The 26,451-nt window shown below is 43.9% G+C and overlaps 1 protein-coding gene across 1 annotated transcript in view; it reads left to right on the top strand.

Annotated features, from left to right (window-relative positions):
* Positions 1-26,451, top strand: part of LOC140739675 (uncharacterized) — a 91,544-nt gene that overhangs the window by 9,668 nt on the left and 55,425 nt on the right. Inside the window, 8 exon segments of the mRNA XM_073068047.1 lie at positions 3,724-3,825; positions 4,693-4,743; positions 6,637-6,807; positions 11,443-11,519; positions 12,434-12,541; positions 17,507-17,630; positions 24,749-24,827; positions 25,317-25,446. Coding sequence (XP_072924148.1) covers positions 3,724-3,825; positions 4,693-4,743; positions 6,637-6,807; positions 11,443-11,519; positions 12,434-12,541; positions 17,507-17,630; positions 24,749-24,827; positions 25,317-25,446 — 842 coding nt within the window.

Raw genomic sequence — 26,451 nt, 5'->3', positions numbered from 1 at the left:
TTGGTTATCGAGTAGGAAATAGTCAATTCTAGTGAAGGTATGGTGAACATGTGAGAAAAAGGAATAATCTCTCTCCGTAGGATGGAGGAAACGCCATATATCAGAGATACCAAAATTAGAGAGAAACGACTGAATAGCTAAGGCAGATTTGGTAGGTGATCTGGTAACAGAGGACGATCGGTCCAGTTTAGGATCCAACCAACAGTTAAAGTCACCACCCAATATAAGAGAGTATGAGTTTAAGTCTGGTAGTGAGGAAAAAAACCGTTCAAAAAAGTTAACATCATCAAAGTTGGGGGCATACAGGTTTGCTAGTGCAACTTTAGTGTTATATAGTTTACCAGAAACAATAATAAAACGGCCATTTGTGTCCGATATTTTGTTATGGAGTTCAAAAGGAATATTTGAGTTAATAAGAATGGAGACTCCCCTAGCTTTAGCGGCAAAGGATGAATGAAAATGCTGACCCGCCCACTTGGACAGAAGCCGGGAGTTATCGAAACAACGAATATGAGTTTCTTGGAGGAAAGCAATGTCAGCTTTGAGTTGTTTAATATGTGAGAATACCTTCCTCCTTTTAACAGGGTGGTTCAGTCCCTTTACATTCCAGCTCACAAATTTAAGTGCACTAGCCATTATCAATTACTAATGCATAAAAGGCAGCAGGCATATAAAAAATCAAGCGGTACAATAGCAGTCTGGGAGCAGAGATGTAAACATAGATTCGTAAGGTCAAAATATAAACATATCCTAAACAATAAAGAAATGTTGGAACTGGAAAATCCACCCCACCCACACAACCCAAAACTAGACGGCTACCAAAACAAGTAGCTAGCTCTACCAAAAAAATTAACCCAAATACAACTTCCAGATCTGTGTCATTGACAGCAGTTCCGTATAAATGCTATAACAAACAGTAACTAGTTTATGCACTAGAAAACATAACTACAGATTGGAACACCTTCTGCCGAGATATACAACTTAATACAGAGAAAATCGGAAGAAAACCAAAACTAACCTACCCGTGAAATATTATAGAAGGATAAAGTAAGAGAAAGGGAAAAAAAAGGTAAGAAGGAAAAAGAAAAAAAGAGGAAGGGGAAAATTATAAATTCAAGACGAGTATTTATCAACCGTTTACCGAGAAGGGAGAAAAAAACATTCAGAGAATGGAAAAAAAAAGGGGATGAAGAAAAGAAAAAGATAAAATAAATAAGTATTTAAAACAGAGGAAAAATAAATCAGCAGTTGAACTGTGAACCGACAAACAGGGAGGCCTTCACTAAAGACTTCAAACCTCCAAAACAAGTTAGATTTAGTTGTAGAACTCTGTAGGTAAAGTTATACAGAGGTGAAAATAGGTTACACACACACCAAATCCCGGGAGAGATTGTCAACAGCCTTTAGAGTTTCAGTGAATAATGTCTGAGTGATTCAAGTGAATTCCGAGTCCAGAGAAAGTAATTTTACTACGAGGAGTACTTATCCACCATTTTAGGAGGTCCGATCAGATTCCGAAGATGACTGGATAGCTGGAAGACTTGCCACAAACGCTTCAGCTTCCCTCGCTGATTTGAACCACTTGAATTCCCCGGTATTAAACTTGATTCTTAGGTCAGCATGATTACGAAAGGAAGGTTTGAAACCACGATCAAAAAGCACTTCCATTACGCCTTTATACTCAGCGCGCATCTTTAAGGTCTGGGGTGCAAAATCTTCCACAAAGCGAATGGTTGTATCCTGGAAAGAAAAAGAGCCTCTGCGACGTGCCTCCACAATCAGACTGTGTTTTACCTGGTATTGATGGAAACACAAAATTACTGGTCGCGGACGGGTGCCCAGAATTCTGGGGGAAACATAGACTCTGTGTGCCCGTTCGAGCTCAGGCGGGTTTGGAAGCAGATCCTTCCCGAATATCTCACAGAGAAACTCGGCGAAAAACTTCACGGTTGACCCCTTCTCAGTTGCCTCTGGTAATCCCAGAATTCTGATGTTGCAGCGTCTGCTGTGATTTTCGAGATCCACCATTTTGGAAAGAAGTTTATTAGATTTTTCCTCTAAGCTGGAACAGAGAGTCTCCAAGTATCGAACCCGACTTTCTAAAGCTTCAGAAGTCGAATCGATGCGAGATAAGTGTTCAGCATGTTTGTCCACTTTATCGTTGATCCGATCCAGTTTCTGTTCTAACTGTTTGAAAGCGGTTTTAATTTCCTTTAAGATTTCGTCTCGGAGATTTGCAAGCGCCTCCATCGTCACGTCCGACGAGGTCGTAGTTTCTTTTCTCCCGGATTTAGAACTCTTGCTAGACATTGTAGGTTAGATATATTCACAGGCAAGTAAGAGATACCGAAATAATTCCTAACTAAGCTTTATAAAATGGAGACATTTAGTGCAAAGGTAGCGACAGTAACGGAACAAAAGTTCGGAGCAGCTAAGCAATCGCCATCTTACCGGAAGTCCACTCAATCTTTGAATTTTGAATATCTGTCACTGGAAAGACACTAGAATCCATTATTGTGTAAGTGGAAAATCCCAAGGCAAGTGGGCAACGTGGTTTGTGAAGGGGCAATCATTTTTGACAAATTTATTAACGTTCCTTGAGGGTGTCACAGGTAGAGTGGATAATGGATGTAATGTGGTTGGAATTCCAAAAGGTATTTGATCCCACGTAGAAAGTTACCGCACACAGTAAGGGTTATGGTTGGAGGGTAATTGGTCCGTGTAGGTTGAGAGGTTGGTTAACTCACTCAAAGCAAGTAATAGAATTAGATGGGTCAGAGTGCCACTGGCAATGGTGCTTAGACCTCACTGTTTGCAGTCTGGAATGGGAAGTAAACAGCTTGATCAGCTAACAACAACTTGTGTTAAGTGAGACGGTCATCCAATTTGGCCAGCGACCGGACAACGACGAAGCAGGTTAGGCAATGCCAGTGTGGGAAGTCTCTGCTCAGTACTCTTACCAGGATATTATAGGCACAGCAGAACACTGTCGGATCCTGTGATTTTTAATGCACAGGTTCTTTTAAGAGTACAAGAACGGGTTGGGAAATTGCTGCTTCACAATTGTTCATTGGAAATTTAAGACAAGGAAGCAGGCACAGAGCACAGTTGAGTAGGAACTGAGATGGCGATTTTTGCAGAGGCAGACACTTTTATACCGAAATGAGGGCAAATTCCTAAGATAAGGGAGGGGCCCATTGGAAGACATACAGGTATGGCATGTTTTACACTTAGCCAATGAACAAAGTAAGATGATAAACCACCTAACATTACATGTTGTAAAAAATACAAGCTGTATAGGAGTGAAACTACAAATTCAGGCTTGCTAAAAACATTAATTCAATTAATACCTTATTAAAAGCATAAAGAACAACCATTTCCAACAACACCATTCAAACTTCAGTATCCTACTCAGCACCATAACCCCTCTGCTCTGCTCAACAGCATTGATGAGTTCTGACGGTTATCTGATATGTTCAGGAGCCAGAGGGAGGGTGGGGAGACTCCTTTCTCCAGGTTTTTAAAGCGATGTCCCACATAATGAGCTACAGGCGATCACAGTTCATTAAAAGTTGATGTGGGTCACACAAGAAACTACTGATCATATTAAAGTAGGAGTGGTATTTTACTGTAAGGGGAAAAAAAATAATGCCAGTGTTGTTCCAGTAGCAATGCTGTTACAAAACAACTTGGACTCATTTTCTTCCTAAAATTGTTCTTCAGGTACGGAAGAAGAATTTGCTGAAGGATTTTGTCTCGGTGGCTGGACCGCTTGGGGTGACGCACTTCTTAATTTTTACAAAATCACCAGCAAGTGTAAACCTGGTGAGTAGGTGAAGTTCGAACTGTTTTCCCCTCGCTCATCCCTTCTGCAAATGTCATCCTTGTTCCTCCTATCAGCAGGAGAGTGACCTGACACCAGTCCAACGGAGAGGTTGTGAAGAACCTCTGTTCCTGCTCAGCACCCCAGAATACAGCACTCTGCAAAGGTCTTGGGCACGTGTGTATAGCTTGGGTGCCCAAGTCTTTTGCCCAGTACTGTAGTGGTTTTACATATTGCATGTTCTGCTGCCACACAAAAAAAATCATGAGACATATGAGTGATGACAAACCTGGTTTTGATTTGGGTCTCTATTGTGGACTGAGAGTGAGAAGGGGGCAAGGAGAGGGGAACCACGGTTGGCAAAAGAGAAAGGGAGAGGGGAGGGAGCAGGAAGCATCAGAGAGACATTCTGTAATGATCAGTAAACCAATTGTTTGGAATTAACTTGCCTGGTGTCTCAGGGCTGGGTGGGTCTGCATCCACGCCACTCAACCTTCGCCATTCCCGACATCCTTTGCTCCCTCCAGATTTACAAACTTGCTCTCCGCTCCACACTAACAAATACAGCACTGTGCAAGAGTCTTAGGCGCTCTTGCTATATACATGTGCCTAAGACTTTTGTACAGTACTGTAGTCCCAGCTGCCTTCTCCCCGGCCTGTCAAACAGCACTGCAGATTGTAGTGAGTTCACCCCAACTGGGCGTCCGTTCACAAAAACAGATTAGCAGGAGCCTCGGGAAGAAGTTGCCTCGCGCCCCTCTCGGGCACAGTTTGTTGCCAGGGTTGGCTGAAGGGTTTTCTGATAAACGGGCAGCATTGTTTTCAGATCACTGACTGGTATTTTGTTTCTTCCCTACCCCAACTCCCAGAAACTGGCTCGTTTGCCACGAGGCCCCACGCTGACGTTCAGAGTTTGCCAGGTGAGTGTGCTCAGTTTTGTTGGACTCTGCATGCTCAAGAGTTTCTCTCAAGTGGTCACTTTATGTTGCTGTCTCAGATTTCTACAGATGTGGTGAGTAGGGACCGGCGGGTGCATTGTGATCACTGGGCTGAAGGACCCTGGGTTTGTGCTGCTTTGCATTCAAAATAAAATTACCCTGATAGACAAATCAGAACTCAGTGCATCCTGTTCATTGACGTAGGTCAATGTTCGGAGGAGTGTTGTCTTGTTTGGCAATATACATCTATACAATTGAATGACAATGAACTTGAACACGTTATGTTCTATTTGTCTTATTACCCAGTCCTACTATTGTGTCCGGCCTGTGTTTATCCCTGTTTGTGGGCTGCCACAAACCTCGTTGCCAGGTAACCACCTCTGATTTAGGCCCATGTTCCAGTGAGCCCTAACGTCCTCTGGGGCTGGCCCAGATGAATATTGAAGGGGCATTAGGACTCTCCAACACAGTCTGGCACCCCCGTCCTGTCCCAAGCTGCAAACCAATCCCAGGGCCCATTTCACCCAGTCCAGCTACCTGGCCCCCATTGTATCCATTCCTTTCCTCCATTATACTCTTTATTCCTCCCAACCTCATGCTCCTCTCTCTGTTTCATCTCTCTGGGCTACACCTGCCTCCCTCATACCCTACCCTACCCCACCCACCCCCACACCAAGTACCAATTCTGAAACTTAAGGAAGGACACTCCATGGCTGAACGTTATTGAGCTGTGGCCGTGCTGGGTTGGCGGCAGAAGTGTGACCACACTTGCGGCTGCCTCCAGCACGTCACAAAACAGTGGCGCAAATGACACATCTCACTGTATGCTTTGATACAAGTATGATTAAATAAATCTAATCTTTATTACTTGAGCCAATTATGCAGTACCTGTTCAAAACCCCATTTGTCCAGTGAACAGTCCGGTCCCTCAATTTCTTGCCTTTCCATAAGCTCCTCAAGTTGGTTCTTCACTCCCTTTCGCCTTCCTGGAAGAGTAACCCCAACTCCATGGAACATGAGAAGCAGTTTCTGTTGTCTGGCACTGCCATACACCCAATGGTTGCACAATGATCTTTTACTCTCCTGCCGAATCTTCATATCCTCTGATCCCCTCAGAATCAATAACCTACTGATTTCAACCCTCAGTACACCTCACAACTGAACATACGGGGCCAACTGGGGTAGAGTAAGCCAAAAATCCATAAGGTCACCCCATGTCACTGATTTTGCTGTAACACGGCCTCAGCCTCACAAACTACCTTGTAATGGTGTTGCTGCTTGCTATGCCACTGGCGTTTAGGGCAGTAATGAAGGCCTTGTATCTCTGGTGGTGGTCTGGTTCCTTCGGTAGCTTCCTGTCGGTTTTCACTGCAGTCAGTCGTGTGTTCCGGGTGGTGAGTCAGGAATACCATTACACTCAGGTGTAGAAGGATTCTTCTTTGCAGTTTCCATAACAACTTTATTTTACCAGTCAAGGTTGTTAGCCCTGAGCTCCTGAAGCTGGAGGGCCAGTGGACCACTCTTGGTCTGGCCTCTACCCTTTGACCTGTTTGGCATGAGTGACCCTACCAAGAGCCAAAGCATTATGCCTTGACTGCAGCCAACATAACTCTCTGGGTCACTGAGGCACACAAGCCTCCAAGCCATGACAAGGTTGGAGGACCTTGTAATGGCCTTGCACTGCGCTTTGTAACTGTAACACTTTACTCTGCATCCTGTTATTGTTTTCCTTTGTACAGCCGCAGTGCACTGTTGTAATGAAATGATCTGTATGGATGGCATGCAAGCCAAAGGTTTTCACTGTACCTGTGATAATACACAAATTTACCAAAGTGAGTGGTTTTCCCAGATTTCTCGTGTCCTTGTGTTTTCCAGTACTCTTTGGTGAAGGATATTGTGTCGTCACTGAAGAGGCACCGGATGCATGAGAGCCAGTTTACCCACCACCCTCTGCTGGTGCTGAACAACTTTGGAAGGGGTGGCATGCACATCAAACTCATGGCCACCATGTTCCAGAACCTATTCCCAGCAATAAATGTCTACAAGGTAGGATCTTACAGAGGGGTTTGAAGTGGGGCCGGGGTGCTAATTCTTGACAATAAATGTCTACAAGGTAGGATCTTACAGAGGGGTTTGAAGTGGGGCCGGGGTGCTAATTCTTGACAATAAATGTCTACAAGGTAGGATCTTACAGAGGGGTTTGAAGTGGGGCCGGGGTGCTAATTCTTGACAATAAATGTCTACAAGGTAGGATCTTACAGAGGGGTTTGAAATGGGGCCAGGGGTGCTTATTCTTGACAATAAATGTCTACAAGGTAGGATCTTACAGAAGGGTTTGAAGTGGGGCCAGGGGTGCTTATTTTGACAATAAATGTCTACAAGGTAGGATCTTACAGAATGGTTTGAAATGGGGCCAGGGGTGCTTATTTTTGACAATAAATGTCTACAAGGTAGGATCTTACAGAGGGGTTTGAAGTGGGGCCAGGGGTGCTAATTCTTGACAATAAATGTCTACAAGGTAGGATCTTACAGAGGGGTTTGAAGTGGGGCCGGGGTGCTAATTCTTGACAATAAATGTCTACAAGGTAGGATCTTACAGAGGGGTTTGAAGTGGGGCCGGGGTGCTAATTCTTGACAATAAATGTCTACAAGGTAGGATCTTACAGAGGGGTTTGAAATGGGGCCAGGGGTGCTTATTCTTGACAATAAATGTCTACAAGGTAGGATCTTACAGAAGGGTTTGAAGTGGGGCCAGGGGTGCTTATTTTGACAATAAATGTCTACAAGGTAGGATCTTACAGAATGGTTTGAAATGGGGCCAGGGGTGCTTATTTTTGACAATAAATGTCTACAAGGTAGGATCTTACAGAGGGGTTTGAAGTGGGGCCAGGGGTGCTAATTCTTGACAATAAATGTCTACAAGGTAGGATCTTACAGAGGGGTTTGAAGTGGGGCCGGGGTGCTAATTCTTGACAATAAATGTCTACAAGGTAGGATCTTACAGAGGGGTTTGAAATGGGGCCAGGGGTGCTAATTCTTGACAATAAATGTCTACAAGGTAGGATCTTACAGAAGGGTTTGAAATGGGGCCAGGGGTGCTTATTCTTGACAATAAATGTCTACAAGGTAGGATCTTACAGAAGGGTTTGAAATGGGGCCAGGGGTGCTTATTCTTGACAATAAATGTCTACAAGGTAGGGTCTTACAGAGGGGTTTGAAGTGGGGCCAGGGGTGCTAATTCTTGACAATACAAGGTAGGAGGTTACTGAAGAGAGGCCAGGAGTGCTTATTAGGCAATTGGAAGTTGGAGTTGTAGCTGGTTTTGTGAAGTGATACTGGGATCAGTAAGTGTCCTTTTCAAGAGAGAGAGAAGGGAGACAATCAGAGGCTCTTGAGCTGACATTACAACAACCACTTGCTAGTACTGATTGCTTTTGTTGTCCATTGGCGACTGTGTTTCCGTCTGCTAAGGTCCCCGCCAGAACCTGTCCTCTCTTCCCTCTAGGCTGCTCCTTAAGAGTGATGGAGTCTCAGCAGAGGATGCTGTGGTTGAAACTCCAGTGGGTTAAAAACTGATGCAGGGTGGATTAAAAAGCTACACCTGCCTAAGCAAGGTGGTAGATCAGCAGTGGTGGCTGGGCAAGATGTTAGCAGTGAACTTACAGTAAGACGTGTCCTAGACCCTAGTGGAGGTATACATCAATGAAGAAGAAAGGGTATATTTGAAGGATGAAGCATCTATGTAGGCTAAGAAATTAATGTTTGTGTTAAACTGAAAGAGAAGTTATTTGGTTTGTGAAGGTTACTGAAAGTTAGAGAGAAGGCTGGGAAATATTTAGAAACCAGCAAGGGATGACTATAAAAATACAAAGAAAGCAAAAATAAAGTATGAGTGTAAAGTAGCAAATAATCTAAAAACAGTTCCTTCACACCCTGCAGGAGACTAGTACTGAAATGGCAAGGGCACGAGCAGAGATATTTAAAGTATATCCTTCGTCACATGACAATAGCTAATATTGTTCTGTCGTTTTAGAAAGGCTCTGAGAATAAGCCAGGAAATTATAGGCCAGTGCGCCTGACATCAGTTGTGGGAAAGTTATTGGAAGGTTTTCTAAAGGACCAGATGTATTAGATAGGTGGGACTGACGTGGATTTGTGCGTGGCTGGTTGTGTCTAACCAATCCTGTGGAGTTTTTTGAGGAAGGTACCAGGAAAGATGATGAAGGTAAGGCAGTGGATGTTGTCTACATGGACTTCAGACACTTGGCATTTAAGATGAGGTGGTAAATTGGATTAGACATTGGCTTTGCATGAGAAGCCAGGCTGTGGTGGTAGAAGATTGCCTCTCTGGTTGGAGGCTTGTGGCTAGTGGTGTGCCACAGGGGTCAGTGCTGGGTCTGTTGTTGTTTTCATCTGTATCAACAATCTGGATGATAATCTGGTTTGTGGGTGACACCAAGATTGGGGGTATAGTGGACAGCTAGAAATACTAACAAAGCTTGCAGCAGGATCTGGACCAGCTAGAGAAATGGGGTGGAATTTAATGCAGACAAGTGCAAGCTGTTGCACTTTGGTATGACCATCCAGGGCAGGGCTTGCACAGTGAGTGATAGAACAAAGGGATCTGGGAATACCAATCCATAGAATTCCTTGAAGTGGTGTCACCAGTAGATAGGGTTACAAAGAAAGCTTTTGGCACATTGGCCTTCATAAATCAAAGTATTGGGTGCAGGAGATGGAACGTTATGTTGAAGTTGTCTGAGACATTGGTGAGGCCTAATTTAGAGTATTGTGTACAGTTTTGGTCACCTACCCGCAGGAAAGATGTAAATAAGATTGGAAGAGTACAGAGAAAATTTACAAAGATGGTAGCAGGACTCGAGGACCTGAGTTAGAGGAAAAGGTCAAATAGGTTAGGACTTTATTCCCTAGATTTGATAGAGGTATTCAAAATTATGAGGGGTATAGATGAGGTAAATGCAAGCAGGCTTTTTCCATTGAGATTGGGTGAGACTACAACTAGAGTTCATGGGTTAAGGGTGAAAGGTGAAATGTTTAAGGGGAACTTTCTCACTCGGGGTGGTGCGACTGTGGAATGACCTGCCAGTGGAAATGGTGGGTGCAGGATCGATTTCAACATTTAAGAGAAATTTAGGTAGGTACATGGATGGGAGGGGTGTGAAGGACTATGGTCCGGGTGCAGATAGATTAGACCAAGTAGATTAATGGTTCAATATGAACAATAGACAGTAGGTGCAGGAGTAGGCCATTTGGCCCTTCTAGCCAGCACCGCCATTCACTGTGATCATGGCTGATCATACACAATCAGTACCCTGTTCCTGCCCTCTCCCCATATCCCTTGACCCCGCTATCTATAAGTGCTCTATCTAACTCTCTCTTGGATGCATCCAGAGACTTGGCCTCCACTGCCTTCTGGGGCAGAGCATTCCACATATCCACCACACCAGACTAGATGGGCTGAAGGGCCTATTCTGTCCTGTAGTGTTCTATAACTCGATGAGTTAATTTCTATAGGCAATAGCTAAAGTAGATACTTAAGGCAGGTCCAGTAGTGTAAATTAATAAACTTTAAGTGTCTAATAGAATTGAACATTTGGGTAGATATGTAGAGGGGCAGAGCTGAGAAGGATATGGGCCAAATGCAGGAAATTGGGCACCGTGGATGGATCAAATGGTCTGCATCCCTGTTGTATTGCTCTGTGACTCTACGAGCCTTAGGAAGTGTGACTGGGGAATTAAAAATCTGAAATGGAGAAGTGCAGAGATTTAAATTTAATTATTTTGTAACCATCTTCTCAGTAAAGTCAGCCCGAATGACGATAGAAAAGCAGAGGGTGGTAGGGAAAGAGGAACTTTTAAGCAATTGCTGTTATTAGAGAAACAACTATTATTTAAAACTAACAGGAATAAAGTTTCCAAGTCTCCTGGACACAATGGCCCACAATGGTAAAGGCTGCCGAGACAGTGGGTCCATTGGATGTGATTAACCAGAATTCCCAGAGGTTCCAGACAAGTTGGAAACTGAAGCTATAAGATGACTTCAAAAAAGCAGCCAGATAGAGATTGGGAAATAATGTTCAGTTAGTCCAAAATGCTGAAACCCATGATTGAGGAGGTACTGATAGTAGATCTGTTCTAATGTGAATAGGGTGTAACAAAATTGATTGATTAGGAAACACTATTTCTCATGTTGTTAACTGCAGTGGCTCTAGCATTATCAGAAAGATCTATTCAAGTGTGCACTTTGAAGGCAACTGCAGCCTGCTGTGCTAGAGCCCAACTTCCCGCAGCTTGAGGTTTCTTAGAAACATGACTATCGTGCTGTGGCAGGGTGTTTACAAAATTATACTATCAAACAGATGAAGGTTTGATGGAAGAGAAATCCATGTTTGACAAATTTGCAAAAAGTTCATAGTAACAAAGAAAAAAACCAGTAGATTCAGTGTAACACAGAGAAAATGCTGGTGGAACGCAGCAGGCCAGGCAGCATCTATAGGAAGAAGTACAGTGGACGTTTTGGGCTGAGACCCTTCGTCAGGACTGTGTGTTCTTTGAATTTCCAGCATCTGCAGATTTCCTGCTATGTTCATGTGTTCAGCTAAAAGTTGCGTGTTTTTTGGTGCCACTTTTTTTACGCTGCTCTTCTGTATCCACATACAGGTTAGCCTAAATACCATCAAGCGCTGTGTCCTGATAAACTATGACCTCACCACACACCTGATTGAAGTCCGGCACTAGTAAGTAAGATCCCAGAGTCCGCAGGTTGACGGTGGGTTAGGAATGAGTGGGAAAGGGGGAGAAATGGCATTCTTCTCTGGAGTCGGAGGGGGGAGGGATCAATACACAGTCCCGGAGCCAATCAACAGTGGATTGGAGAAAAGTAAGTGACCTGTGGGGTGTGGGAGGCGGTTGGAGATCCAGGGTTGTTCTCTTCGGCAGTGTGAAGGCTTGTTGTGTACGTGGTGATTCTGGGGGAGTGGCTGCGGGGGTCATAACCAACTGGAAGAGTGGTTAAGTGATGGTGATGCAGGTGGAATAGACCCTGGAGACTCCAGTGACTTGGAACACTCTAGCCTCCCACCCTCAAATAATGTGAACAATTTGGGGATCTGCGCACTTCCGTGGAAATCCTCAAATCCACTTGGGCCAGAGTTTTGGTGAGCCAGGGTGTACAGAAATCACTGCTGGGTAAACCGAGCCTGGCTGAAGATCAGTCCTATTGGGGCCTCCTGTTGTCCCTGTGTAACATCTCAAGGGGCTGAATGGCCTCCTGCTGTCCCTGTGTAACAGTCTCAAGGTGCTGAATGGCCTCCTGCTGTCCCTGTGTAACATCTCAAGGGGCTGAATGGCCTCCTGCTGTCCCTGTGTAACATCTCAAGGGGCTGAATGGCCTCCTGCTGTCCCTGTGTAACATCTCAAGGGGCTGAATGGCCTCCTGCTGTACCTGTGTAACATCTCAAGGGGCTGAATGGCCTCCTGCTGGCTCTGTGTAACAGTCTCAAGGGGCTGAATGGCCTCCTGCTGTCCCTGTGTAACATCTCAAGGGGCTGAATGGCCTCCTGCTGTCCCTGTGTAACATCTCAAGGGGCTGAATGGCCTCCTGCTGGTGTCCCTGGGTTTTACTGAGGAATAACTTGAGTCTTCTCTGCAGCTCCATCAAGGTGGTTCCTGTTGGGATGAGCAGGGGTATAAAGAAGCTGCTACAGGAAAAGTTCCCCAACATGAGCAAGTTTGAAGACATCAGCGATCTGCTGGTGAAGTAAGTTCCACCTTTGCATTCTGGCACACATTTACCCAAAGGCAATGGTTGTTATAGTCACATAGAAAAACAACACAGGAACAGGCCCTTTGGCCCGTCTGCTCCGTGCCAACCATGCTGCCCTTCTAAACTAATCCCATGTGGCCAATATCCTTCTAAACTTTTCCTATTCATGTACTTGTCCAACCTGTCTTTAAATATTGTTGCTGTACCTTCCTCTGGCACCTCGTTCCATTTACACACCGCCTTCTATGTGAAGAATTTGCCCCTCTGGTCTCTTTTCAGCTTTTCCCCTTTCACCTAAACCCATATCCTCTAGTTTTTGATTCCCAATCGTGCAAAAAAGTGAGACTATTCATGCTATCTGCACCCCTCATGATTTTATACATTGATATAAATCCACCCATCAGTCTCCTACGCTCTGTGGAATAAGGTCTATCCTGCCTAATCTCCTTGTAACTCAGCCATGCTAACATATTCCCCTACTCACTCTTTCCAGCTTAATGGCTGCTTCTCTAGAAAGGGTGACTGTAACAATACTCAATGCTCCCAAGTGCAGCCTCCCCATCGTGTTATATACCTGAAACAACTGCTCATCTCCTATACTCATTACGCTGACTGATGAAGGCCAGCGCACAAAAAGCTTTCTTCACTAACCAGCCTTTCTACCCATGACGCCAACTGGCAAAACCCTAATCACTAGACTATGACCACTTTGCTCTGAAATGGACTTTGTTTTCTTTTAATCGTATTCTTTCTTGTAAAAATTGTGTTCAATTTTATGTTTAATGTGTTTTCCTTGTGACCTGCATTTGTCTTCCTCACCACCAACTCAGCTTGTAAGTTAACTTGTAGACAATCCTGCACAAGGACTCCCAAGTTCAAAAGTTCATTTATTATCAAAGTATACAACTTGAAAATATTCTTCTCCAGGTTGCCATGAAACCGCGTAAGAAGAGAAAAAGCAGTATGATCAACAAGACCCCAAATCCCCCCTCCCAGCACAAAAGGATGAACAAAAATGGAACAGGCACATCGACCCCCCCCCCAATCCCCCTCCCCGCACAAAAAAACAAGAAAGATTGGGCAAAAAACACAATGTAAAAAACACTAAGATTGAAAAAAATTACTTTGTGCTTCTCAGTTTTTAATGTTCTCCCTATTTAGAAGATAATCTATGCCTTTATTCCCACTGCCAAAGTGCCTGACCGTACAGTTCCCTACACTGTATTCCATCTGCCACTTCTTTGCCCATTCTCCCAATCTGTCCAAGTCATTTTGCAGACCCCCTGCTTCCTCAACACTACCTGCCTCTCCATCTATCTTTGTGTTGTTACGTACCCCGTAACTGGGTCACTTACCAGCAAAGATAGAGAGGTCCGTTGAAGTCTGATGGTACTATATTTAACAGTATTTATTGATAAAAATACCCAAAAATAATATCAATGCAAACATACATATAATATACGTCGTCAATACTAAATCTAAAAGCGTGGGTATAATAATAGTCAATAAGAAATAGCTCTATCGTTGTCTAGGGGATAATGTATTGTCCGATGGAAATATAAAAGTCACTCAAGTTCATTCAAGTTGCAGCTTTTGGTTGGAGAGAGAGATGGAGGCTTAGAACTTGCCCATTCCTTTTATGATGTCAATCCTTCGAGAGTCGTTGGGGGCTGATTTCCCCTTTGTGGTTAGCTAAAGCCGGGCTTCCGTGGTAAAGGCCCCACCAATTCCGAGGCAAATGGAAAAGGACGCACGTGGCCTTCCCACCGGCTTTCGCTAATACGGGATCACTAGCGTTTCTTCTGGTGCGTCTAAGGGGCTGTGCCCACAGACCCTCTTTTATCCTGACTCACGGGGTCTCATGTCAATCAGGTTGAGATGATGCAATCCCTCCACCAACCCCCCTCGGTTCATTGCCTGGGGGGGAGGCTTCGATGAATCGTACAGCATTCAATACACAATTCCGTCTCCAAAAGACAATGACCTGTTCCGTGGCTTTGTATCTCGGAGGCCCAGGAAACATTCCAAACATTGAGGAATCTGCGTGTCTCTCTCTCATTTCCTGGGTCTCCTGACTCGAATCAATAGCGATCCTGCGATTTTCAAAAAGGAGGGGGCCACAGGCGTAACAGTATCCTCTACAACTTGTCCATAAATCCATCAATACAATCATCCAATATCACTGATGTATAATGTGAAAAGCAGTGGTCCCAAGACTGACCCCTGTGGAACACCACTAGTCACTGGCAGCCAACCAGAATAGGCCCCCTTTATTCTAACTCTTTGTCAGTTGCCACTCAGCCGATCTTCTCTCTATGGTATACCTTCAGTCTTTTCAGCTTCCCAAGTAACTTCTCCTTTGTAATTGCAACTAAACTCATTCCTGCACCCTGGCATACTGCCAGTGTCCTCCACACTGTTGTAAAATACTTTATAATTTCATCAGCCATTTCTTTGTCCCCATTATTAGTTCTTCAGCGTAATTTTCTAGCAGTCCAATATCCTCTCTCGCCTCTTTTTTTGTATCTGAAAAAACTTTTGGTAACCTCTTTGATATATTTGGCTAGTTTACTTTAGTATTTCATCTTTTCACTCCTTATTTTTTTAGTTGCTTTCTGGTGGTTTTAAAAGCTTCCCAATCCTCTAACTTTCAACTAACATTTGCGATACTTTATGCTGCCTTTGACTTCCCTTGTCAGCCACATTTGCCTCATTCTCCCTTTAGAATACTTCGCCTTTGGGATGTATCTATCCAGCGTCTTCTGAATTGCCCCCGAAACTCCGGCCATTGCTGTTCCCTGCTAGTGTCCCCTTCCAATCAACTTTGGCCAGCTCCTCTCTCATGCCTCTATAATTCCCTTTACTCCACTCAAATACTGGTAATCCGATTTTTAGCTTCTGCTTCCCAACCTGCAGGGTGAATCCTACCATATTGTGATCCTTGTCTCTTGAGAGTTTCTTTATCTTCAGCTTTCCAATCAAATCTACATTAACACCCAATTTAGAATTGCTGTTCCCCTGGCGGGCTCAGCCACAGGCTTCTCTAAAAGCCACCTTGTGGGCATTCTTCAAATCCCCTCCCTTGAGATCCAGCACCAACCAACCAGATCTTCCCAATCTACCCACAATTATAATCCCCCATGAGAATGGTACCGTTCCCATTATTACCTGCCTTTTCTATTTCCCAGTGAAATTTATATCCCACATCCTGGCTACTGTTCAGGGGCCTGCATGTAACTCTCAGCAGGGTCTTTTTACCCTTGCAGTTTCTTAATTCTACCCACAAGGACTTTACATCTTCTGATCCTATATCACCTTTTTACAAGGATTTAATTTTGGTTTTTACCAACAGCAGCACCCCACCTCCTCTACCTACTTGCCTGTCCTTTTGATACAAGTGTATCCTTGCTCCCAACCCTAATCTTCCTTCAGCCACAACTCAGTGATGCCCACAACGCCATACCTGCCAAACTCTAACTGTGCCACAAGATCATCTACCTTATTCCGTATACTGTGTGCATTCAAACACCTTCCTGTATTCATCACCCTTTTCGATTTTGCCCCCGTATTACACTTCACCTCATCCCACTGGCAGCATTTCTGCCCTGTCCATCCTCATAGATGTCGTTTGATGCGGTCATTTCTCAGGGGGCATCTGAGTGGTTTACGTGGTCACCCAGTCGTGTTCTTTAACTGCAGGAGCTGCTTGAGTTGTGTGACTTTGCATTTCACACACACCCGTAAAAGCACTGTGAAAGATGGCCACATCCTTCTACCGCGGAGTTGAACTCTTTCATTAGTTCGTTCTTCTCCTGAAACCACTGCAGTGGAGGTGATGGGGACGAATAGAATTACAACATTTAAAAGGTGGTTGGACAGGTACTGGGATAGGAAAACCAAGTAATATGACCTGAGGATGCAAATGGATTAGTATCAATAATCAAATAAGTTGTTACAGACAAGGTTTCTGATTGGACTGTACTGATTCAGCTCACCTAGTTGTCTTATTTGTACATGTTTACTGTACATGTATAAGTTCAGGCTTCTATGCTGGTTTGTTCTTCGTTAATGAGTGTGCTCATACTCGTTTACTGTTAACAAGATGCTGGAAGTGTTGAGCAACACAAACAAAATGCGAGAGGAACTCAGCAGGTCAGACAACATTTGTGGGGGGGGGAATAAACAGTCAACATTTTGGGCTGAGACCCTTCAGGACTGGAAAGGAAGGTGGCAATAGTTTGAATGCAAAGGTAGGAGGAGGGGAAGGCATGAGATTCTGACTAGGTACCCTCCAACCTGCGGCATGAGCGTCGATTTCTCTAACTTCCAGTAATGTCTCCCCCTACTCCTGCTTGTATCAAATTTCGTATATTTTTCACAATGTGATGTTTTTCTCTGCCTGCTGGCAGTGTGGTTTAGCAGTTATGTACATTTTCATTGGCTAAGTATTAGTACATACGAGCTGACTATGTGCCTTAATTGGTCATTAATTGTTTTAGGAATCTGGTCTTGTCTGACATACAGAAGTGCCGGTTTTTGCAAAGGCGTTATCTTCTTCTTTGTCTCTGTCTCTGTTCCTTTGGTTTCGCGTGCTTTGTTTCTGTTCCTTTGTTTAAACTTTAAAATAAGTGATCATGAAGCAACACGTTCTCCCTCATTCATGGAGTCCTTAAAGAACCCGGGGATCAGAAAATTCACCGAGATCCCTCACCTGACTTGCTGAGTTCTTCAAGCATTATGTCTGTGTGTTGCTCGGTTAATTATAAGAATGCTCTCTTTATTAATGTGTGCACTATGCATAATAATAATGTATTACGATGCCCCCCACTTTCACATATTGCTGGTAATAAAATTGAACTTTATTTTCATGTAGCAGGACACGGTCGCCCTCCCTCACTGTATCCCCACTCGTCCTGCATTGGGTCTGTCTGTGTCAGTGATTTTTGTGTCCATTTGCAGAGGAGCCAATCTGTCGGAAAGCGAGGCGGAGCAGGATGGGGAGCACAACGTAACCGAGTTACCGCAGCCTTACGCAGGCCGCGGGAACATCAAGGCTCAGCAGAGTGCCATTCGGCTCACAGAGGTCAGTAGGTCTTGCGCACAAGTGATTTTCTGGAAGAACTCAGTGGTTCGAGAAGCATTAATGGAAGAAGTGAAATTGTCCTAATCCAGGGTTTCAATGTGAAATGTGGACAGTTCTTTCCTCCCACAGATGCTCCTCAACTGGCTGAATTTTTCCAACACATTGTTTGCTGCTTCAGATTCCAGCCTCTCAGTGATTTTGTACAACCCTGGCAGAGCTCAGTCAGTGCTAGCGTCCGTGTTCTTCTCAGACACAGCCAGTTTGTCCCCCACTCATACCCTGCTGACTTGGGTATGAAGCTTGATAGATTGTTCAGGAACGGATTCCGGATTTTACATTTCAATGCATATACTCTGGATCGGCTAAGGAATAAGGTGCGACTAGCAGAGGAATTATCTCCACTGCCTGTTTTTTTAGGTAATACTTTTCATTAGATTTGTACAAACTCTTGTATTTTTCGTGCGCACTGGTATAGCAGCTAAACTAGCGGTTCATCACTTTTTTCACTTTTCATTGGCTAAGTATTAGCACGTTACTCGCGTGACGTAATTGTTTTAATTATGTAACCTATTAACCAATTTATCTCTATCTAAGGAATTTCTCTTATCTATAAAAGTGATAGATTTTTCAGAAGTGCTGAATTTATTCCTTTGTCTTGCAATCCTTAGCATCATTTCCCCTCTCAGCATCGTTTCTCGGCTCTCTATTTAGTTTGCTTAGTGTTTGTATGTACTCTAAAATAAACTGAAATCTTGGAATTAAGAACGCTTGCTCTTTCTGACTCCCAGAAGACCCCTAAGGATCAGAGGTTAAACGGAGATCCAACAGAGGCGATCTCTCTTCCACAAAGCTGTGTAATGGTTTTCCAATTGATGAGCACAGAATTTCCCCAAACCATCCCACCGAGAGTATGTTTTCTGTGTCTCTTTCCAATAGATATATTATTTTTGTTGTTTTCTAATCTGCTGAACCTTTCCCAGGCTCCAGGGAGTTTTGGAAGATGCATTCATGCACTGCCTTTGCAGCCTTGTCTTTGAAGATAGTAAAAAGCAGGGGATGAAGACCAGGTGACTTGCCAGCCTTGAGTTTGGCCATGTTAGGTTCCACCCTGCCTTTTGCTCCAAGCTCTTTTATTGCTCATTTGCTTTCAATAACAAATCTACAGACAGATACAAAATACTTATTCAAAGTGACTTCTGTTTTCTTATTTTCTAATTCCTCAGTCTCATTCTCTGACAGGCAATCGTTTGCATTTACTACTCACTTCCTCTTTACATAATCATAGCTCTTCCTGTCTGTGTTTATATCACTTAACTGCTTGTAAATCTGTGTTCTCCTTTTTTGTTGTCGTCTTTGGGTATTTCTAAAACAATTCACCTAACTCTAGTTTGCTGCTAATCTTCATCGCATTTCCTTTCTTTTTGATGTCATGACCTCCTTATTTTACCAGGGCTTGTTCAAGTCTCTCGTGGAGTCTTTGTTGAAAACTATAAAGTATCTCATTAAGTGGTCACACAGGCGCTGATCAAACATCTTATTTTTTAACCTGCTCTGACAGTCCACATTTATCTTGCAGGCTGTCCCCCGGCACAATCTTCTGACTGTGTTGGTTGTTGAGACAAAGCGATACATTTTCACTGTTTGCTTCTATGTTAATCTGATAAAAAAGGGTCATCTTTAACTTTTTCTTTGTGCAGACTCCAATAATGCACCGTTTACAAATGCCGTCTGGCTCGCTTGGTGACATTGGCTGCTCCTTTTCCAGTTGCCCCCACTCTCTTTCAACTCACAGGGCCCCCGGTTTTAACACTCCCATTTAATTTATCTGGTTCACAGGAAAACGTATTATTGAACTGATTAACATTTTTTTAAAATAATGAATTAATGGGGTGTCGAGATAGTCTGGAGATTCAAATCAGTCCAGCCCAACCATAGTCCTGAACGTGCTGGATGATCGGAGTTTTAGTATCATTGACAATACTTGTGTGTGGAGCTACTATCTTCATCTTCAGTTTTTCACAAATGGAATGTGAGATGTTACGTTACAATCGTTCTTCCCCTGGGGCATCCTTTACAATGAGACAATTAGTTGATCCTGCCGTTATTTCTTTTTAGTGAAAGATACAGTACGGTAATGGGCCCGTCTAACCCAACGAGCCTGTGCCACCCTCTTACACCCATGTGACTGATTAAACTACTAACCGGTACATCTTTGGGTTGTGAGAAGAAACCAGGCACACGACGAAAGCCGTACGTCACAGGGAGAGTGTGGACATTCTTTACAGATGGCGGTGGGAATTGAGCCCGGTTTGCTGTTGCTGTAATAGTGTTCTCATGTTACCATGCTAAACTTAATCACGTTACTTAGACAATAGACAGTAGGTGCAGGAGTAGGCCATTCGGCCCTTCTAGCCAGAACCGCCATTCACTGTGATCATGGCTGATCATACACAGTCAGTAAGTACCCTGTTCCTGCCCTCTCCCCATATCCCTTGACTCTGCTATCTATAAGAGCTCTATCTAACTCTCTCTTGAAAGCATCCAGAGACTTGGCCTCCACTGCCTTCTGGGGCAGAGCATTCCACATATCCACCACTCTCTGGGTGAAAAAGTTTTTCCGCATCTCAGTTCTAAATGGCCTACCCCTTATTCTTAAACTGTGGCCTCTAGTTCTGGACTCACCCATCAGCGGGAACATGCTTCCGGCCTCCAGCGTGTCCAATCCCTTAATAATCTTATATGTCTCAATCAGATCCCCTCTCACCCTTCTAAATTCCGGTGTATACAAGCCCAGTCGCTCCAATCTTTCAACATATGACAGTCCCGCCATTCTGGGAATTAACCTTGTGAACCTACGCTGCACTCCCTCAATAGCAAGAATGTCCTTCCTCAAATTTGGAGACCAAAACTGCATACAATACTCCAGGTGGGGTCTCACCAGGGCCCTGTACAGCTGCAGAAGGACCTCTTTACTCCTATACTCAATTCCTCTTGTTATAAAGGCCAGCATGCCATTAGCTTTCTTCACTGCCTGATGTACTTGCATGCTTGCTTTCATTGACTGCTGTACACGAACATCTAGATCTCGTTGTACTTCCCCTTTTCCTAACTTGACTCCATTTAGATAGTAATCTGCCTTCCTGTTCTTGCCACCAAAGTGGATAACCTCACATTTATCCACATTAAACTGCATCTGCCATACATTTGCCCACACATCTAGCCTGTGTCTAAGTCACCCTGCATTCTCATAACATCCTCCTGACATTTCACACTGCCACCCAGCTTTGTGTCATCAGCAAATTTGCTAATGTTACTTTTAATCCCTTCATCTAAATCATTAATGTATATTGTAAACAGCTGCGGTCCCAACATGGAACCTTGCGGTACCCCACTGGTCACAGCCTGCCATTCTGAAAGGGACCCGTTAATCGCTACTCTTTGTTTCCTGTCAGCCAGCCAATTTTCAATCCATGTCAGTACTCTGCCCCCAATACCATGTGCCCTAATTTTGCCCACTAATCTCCTATGTGGGAGTTTATCAAAAGCTTTCTGAAAGTCCAGGTACACTACATCCACTGGTTCTCCCTTATCCATTTTCATAGTTACATCCTCAAAAAACTCCAGAAGATTAGTCAAGCATGATTTTCCCTTCGTAAATCCATGCTGACTCGGACTGATCCTTCTACTGCTATCCAAATGTGTCGTAATTTGACTCCAGTATCTTTCCCACTACTGACATCAGGCTAACCGGTCTATAATTCCCTATTTTCTCGCTCCCTCCTTTCTTGAAAAGTGGGACAACATTAGCCACCCTCCAATCCGCAGGAACTGATCCTGAATCTATAGAATATTGGAAAATGATTACCAATGTGTCCACGATTTCTAGAGCCACCTCCTGATGGATGCAGACCATCAGGTCCCGGGAACTTAGCAGCCTTCAGACTCTCAACAGTCTATCCAACACAGTTTCTTGCCTAATATAAATTTCCTTCAGATCATCTAATACCCTAGTTCCTTTGGCCACTATTACATCTGGAAGATTGTTTGTGTCTTCGCTAGTGAAAACAGATCCAAAGTACCTGTTCAACTCATCTGCCATTTCCTTGTTCCCCATAATAAATTCACCCATTTCTGTCTTCAATGGCCCAATTTTGGTCTTAACTATTTTTTTGCTTTTCACATGCCTAAAGAAGCTTTTACTATCCTCCTTTATATTCTTGGCTAGTTTACCTTCGTACCTCATTTTTTCTCCGTGTATTGCATTTAAAAAAATCTTTTGTTGCTCTTTAAAAGCTTCCTAGTCCTCCGGTTTCCTGCTCATCTTTGCTATGTTATACTTCTCTTATTTTTATACTGTCCTTTACTTCCCTCATCAGCCACGGCCGCCCGTTCCTCCCCTTAGGATCTTTCTTGCTCTTTGGAATGAACCGATCCTGCACCTTCTGCATTATTCCCAGAAATACCTGCCATCGTTGTTCCACTGTCTTCCCTGCTGGGGTATTGTTCCATTGAACTTTGGACAGCTCCTCTCTCATAGCTCCATAGTTCCCTTTGTTCAACTGTAATACTGACACATCCGATTTTCCCTTCTCCTTCTCAAATTGTAGGTTAAAACATATCATATTATGGTCACTACCTCCTAATGGTTCCTTTACCTCCAGGTCCCTGATCAAATCCGGTTCATTGCACAACACTAAATCTAGAATTGCCTTCTCCCTGGTAGGCTCCAGTACAAGCTGTTATAAGAGTCCATCTCGGAGGCACTCCACAAACTCCCTTTCTTGGGGTCCAGTACCATCCTGATTCTCCCAGTCTACCTGCATGTTGAAATCCCCCATGACAACTGTATCATTACCTTTGCGACATGCCAATTTTAACTCTTCATTCAACTTACACCCTACATCCAGACTGCTGTTTGGGGGCCTGTAGATAACTCCCATTTGGGTCTTTCTACCCTTAGAATTTCTCAGTTCTATCCATACTGACTCTACATCCCCTGATTCTATGTCCCCCCTCGCAAGGGACTGAATATCATTCCTCACCAACAGAGCCACCCCACCCCCTCTGCCAGTCAGTCTGTCCTTTCGATAAGATGTATATCCTTGAATATTCATTTCCCAGGCCCTGTCTGCTTGAAGCCATGTCTCAGTTATTCCCACAACATCGTACTTGCCAATTTCCAACTGAGCCTCAAGTTCATCTACTTTATTCCTCATACTTTGTGCATTCATATATAATACTTTTAATTCGTTACTCCCCTCTTCTTTCATATCAATTCCTATTTCACTTGGCCATACTGTATGATCTCTTCTTGAGCTTTCTGCTCCATTGATTCTGTTAATCATTAAACTTGATTTGTCCAATCTGTATGAAAATTCAAGTCACCCACAATTATAACAGTGTCTTTCTTTAAGGCCGAATTATTAATTTCTACCTTGTCCAACGCGTTATCATCACAGAGTGTGTGGGTTACTGCCACTATTGACTCTAGCTACTTTTTTTTGTATCCACCAAAGTGACTTTGTATTTTCATCTTCTGAACCAAAATTTCTCCCCAGTGTACTGAATCCACCTACATTTCCTTTTTGTCTAACCTTCTGAAATAACAAGAACTTCCTTCTCAGCAAAGTGTCTGTAGTCTCTATTAATACACTTTCATTTCTGTTTGCTGTCAACTTGGCTAAATGATTGCATTTTGAGCCCTTAAAGAATTCGGCAAAATGCACAGAGAACAGAAGAGATTCTGCATTTGCTAGAAATCCAGATTAACACACAAAGTGCTGGAAGAACTCAGCAGGTCAGGTAGCATCTATGGAGAGAAATAAACAGTCAGCATTTCAGGTTGAAACCCTTCATCCGGACAGAAGGATTCTGATGAAGTATTTTTATTGACACAGTGTAGAATAGGCTCCTCAAGCCACGCCACCCGGAATTCCCCCAATTTAATCCTAGCCTATTGCTGGGGCAATTTATAATGACCAAATAGCCTACCAACTGGTACATCTTTGGGTTGTGGGAGGAGACCCATGCAGTCAGGGGGAGAACGCACAAACTCCTTACAGGAAGCAGCAGGAATTGAACCTGGTTGTGGATATTGTAAAGTGTTGTGCTAACCACTGCACTACCGTGCCGTCCCAATTGAACCACTTCAATCAACCACTCATGGTGAAAATACTGGAAAGATGTTTTCCAAACTCTATCCCAAATACTTAATTACAATCTGGAACCTAACCCTTTGATTGCACTTTTCGGCACCTCCGGAGAGGGGGACACGCACCTAAGTCCGACCAAACGTCGTACACTGTCTTTTGCCTCTCTTTTGGCCAGGCGCGCAGTCTTGCTCAGGAGGAGGGATGCTGCTGGGCCCACCCATGCTCAGTGGCTTAGGGACATCATGTCCTGTCTATACCTTGAGAAGATCCATTATTCAACTCCCAATTCAGACATAAAATTCCAAAAGGTGTGGGGACCCTTTCTTGAATATTTTCAGAATTCCCAGCCAAACTAAAGGTTCATCCCTTCTCCCTCTCCTCTGCACACAACTCCCTGACTTTCAGCATTCTCCGGTAAAATTCTACGAACTCAGACATGTAAACATACAACAGTTTACGTGTTAGGAAAATACACCTTCTCTATACCAATGCAGCTCTGTGGGGATAAAGGTTCTGTTTAACTCTTTTTGCTAATGCAATGATGGCTTGGAGATGGGAATTGGGAAGGGTGGTTCGGGGCAGGGAGGCAACCAAAGCATGATTGTACTATGGGTGCATCTCCTTCATAGATGTGAATTGCACAAATTGCACATCTGTTATGTACTGCACAAGCCTCCTTTGTACTATGCTTTCTTGATTTAAAAAAAACAATAAAAATATTGCTGAGAAAAAACATTCATGGTGAATGCTTAAACGTTAGAAAGAGTAGAGGTCCAATTGGAACTTCAGGACTACATACAAAAGTGGTTAAAAAAATCAGAGAGTAAGATCCTTGCATTCCAATCTAGTAGTCTTGTGCGGTCTCAATGTGATACGCCCCTGAATACCCATGGTATCTCTCCAAGGAGTTTCAGTTGTGGAGGTATCACTGCTAATCTGTGTGCCTGTGTAATTCTCTTCTCGTAGATTGGTCCCCGCTTAACCCTGGAGTTGGTGAAGATTGAGGAGGGGGTGTGTGGTGGAGAAGTGATGTACCATTCATTTGGTGAGTACCAGTGACACAACTCCACCTGGCATTGGAGATGGTGGTAGGTGCACTGGGCTGACACCTTTGGAAATGTTTCAAAAGACTTGCAGTGAAATCAGGCAACTGAGTACTGGATGCTTTGGAAATCATTGACAAGATCAAAGACAAGAAAGAATGAATTGTGATTTTTGTAAACATCTTAATATTTGGAAATGGTGGTGTTTGGTCTTGTAGCTTTAGTTTTTGGTCTTGTTTGTCTGGTGGATTTGGAGCTCCTTTCCGGGGAACGTGCTAAGACAGTAGCGCGATATTAATACGCGGCAGCCTCTCCGGACTCTGGATTGGGGATTGCCGAACTTTACGTGGATTTTCTGGTGTAGTCTGTTTTGTCATGTGCTTTTGTGATATCATTCTGGGGGGACGTTGTCTCATTTTTTAACGGCATTGCATTTGTGGTTTCTAAATGACAATAATCTGAATCTGAATGTGCTTGATCCTTTATCGCAGTTGAAAAGTCAGAGGAGGAAATCCAGCAGCTGCTTCAGCAGAAAGAGAAGCGACAGAAACTAAAGGAGGAGAGAAAGAAAAAGCAAGAGGAAAATATTCGGCGCAAGAAGAAGGAGCGGGAGCTGCACAAGTAAGTGTGATAACGTGCACGCACCTTCACCTCTGCTGCTCACCCAGGGAGCAGGGGCCAGCAGTGCAAGTTCCTGGGTGTCAGCCTCTCCGAAGATCTATCCTGGTCCAGCCATATCGATGCAGTTACGAAGAAGACACACCCAACGGTTATACAGTATTTCATTTGGAGTCTGAGGAGATTTGGTATGTCACCAAAGACTCAGTTCAATAAAGTTCCAAGTGCGTATGCAACCTTGGGATTTGTTTTCCCGTGGTGCACTCAGCAAATCTGTAGAATAGTAACTATAACAGCATCAGAGAAAGAACCTGAATGCAGGAGACTATCAACAGAGAGTCAAGCAGTTTTCTACAGGCATACCATGAAGACCATTCTGTCTGGTTGCATAAGCAAACCATCACCACTACTTCACTGTTGTATAGAACACAGAACAGTTCAGGCCTCTCGGCCCACGATGTTGTGCCAACTTTATAGCTTACTCTAAGGTTAATCCCTCCTACATAACCCTCCATTTTCCTAACACTCATGTGCCTATCAATGAGTCTCTAAGTGTCCCTACTATATCTGCCTGTACCACCACACCCAACAGTATGTTCACGCACCCACCACTCTCTGTATAAAATCCTATCTCTGACATTCTTCCCCCCTCCCCCCATACGTTTCTCCAGTCACCTTACAATTATGCCCCCTAGTTAGCCATTTCCATCCTGGGAAAAATAGCTCCAGATATCCGATCGATCTATGCCTCGTATTTTATGCACCTGTCAAGTAACTTCTCATCTCTTTCACTCCGAAAAGATAAGCCCAGGCTCACTCAACCTTTCCTCATAAGACACGCTCTCTAATCCAGTCAGCAACCTGGCAAATCTCCTCTGCACCCCCTGCCCCCCCCCCCCAAAGCCTCCTTGTTCTTCCTATCATGAGGAGACATGATATTCTTTTGCAGAATTCCTTAGTGGTCAGGTTGACATATAAAGACTGGGGTAGTTTCACCCCTCTTTAGAA

The sequence above is a fragment of the Hemitrygon akajei genome, chromosome 16, assembly GCF_048418815.1.
Source record: "Hemitrygon akajei chromosome 16, sHemAka1.3, whole genome shotgun sequence".
NCBI classification, from domain to species: domain Eukaryota; kingdom Metazoa; phylum Chordata; class Chondrichthyes; order Myliobatiformes; family Dasyatidae; genus Hemitrygon; species Hemitrygon akajei.
This window is presented reverse-complemented; position numbering and strand designations above follow the sequence as displayed.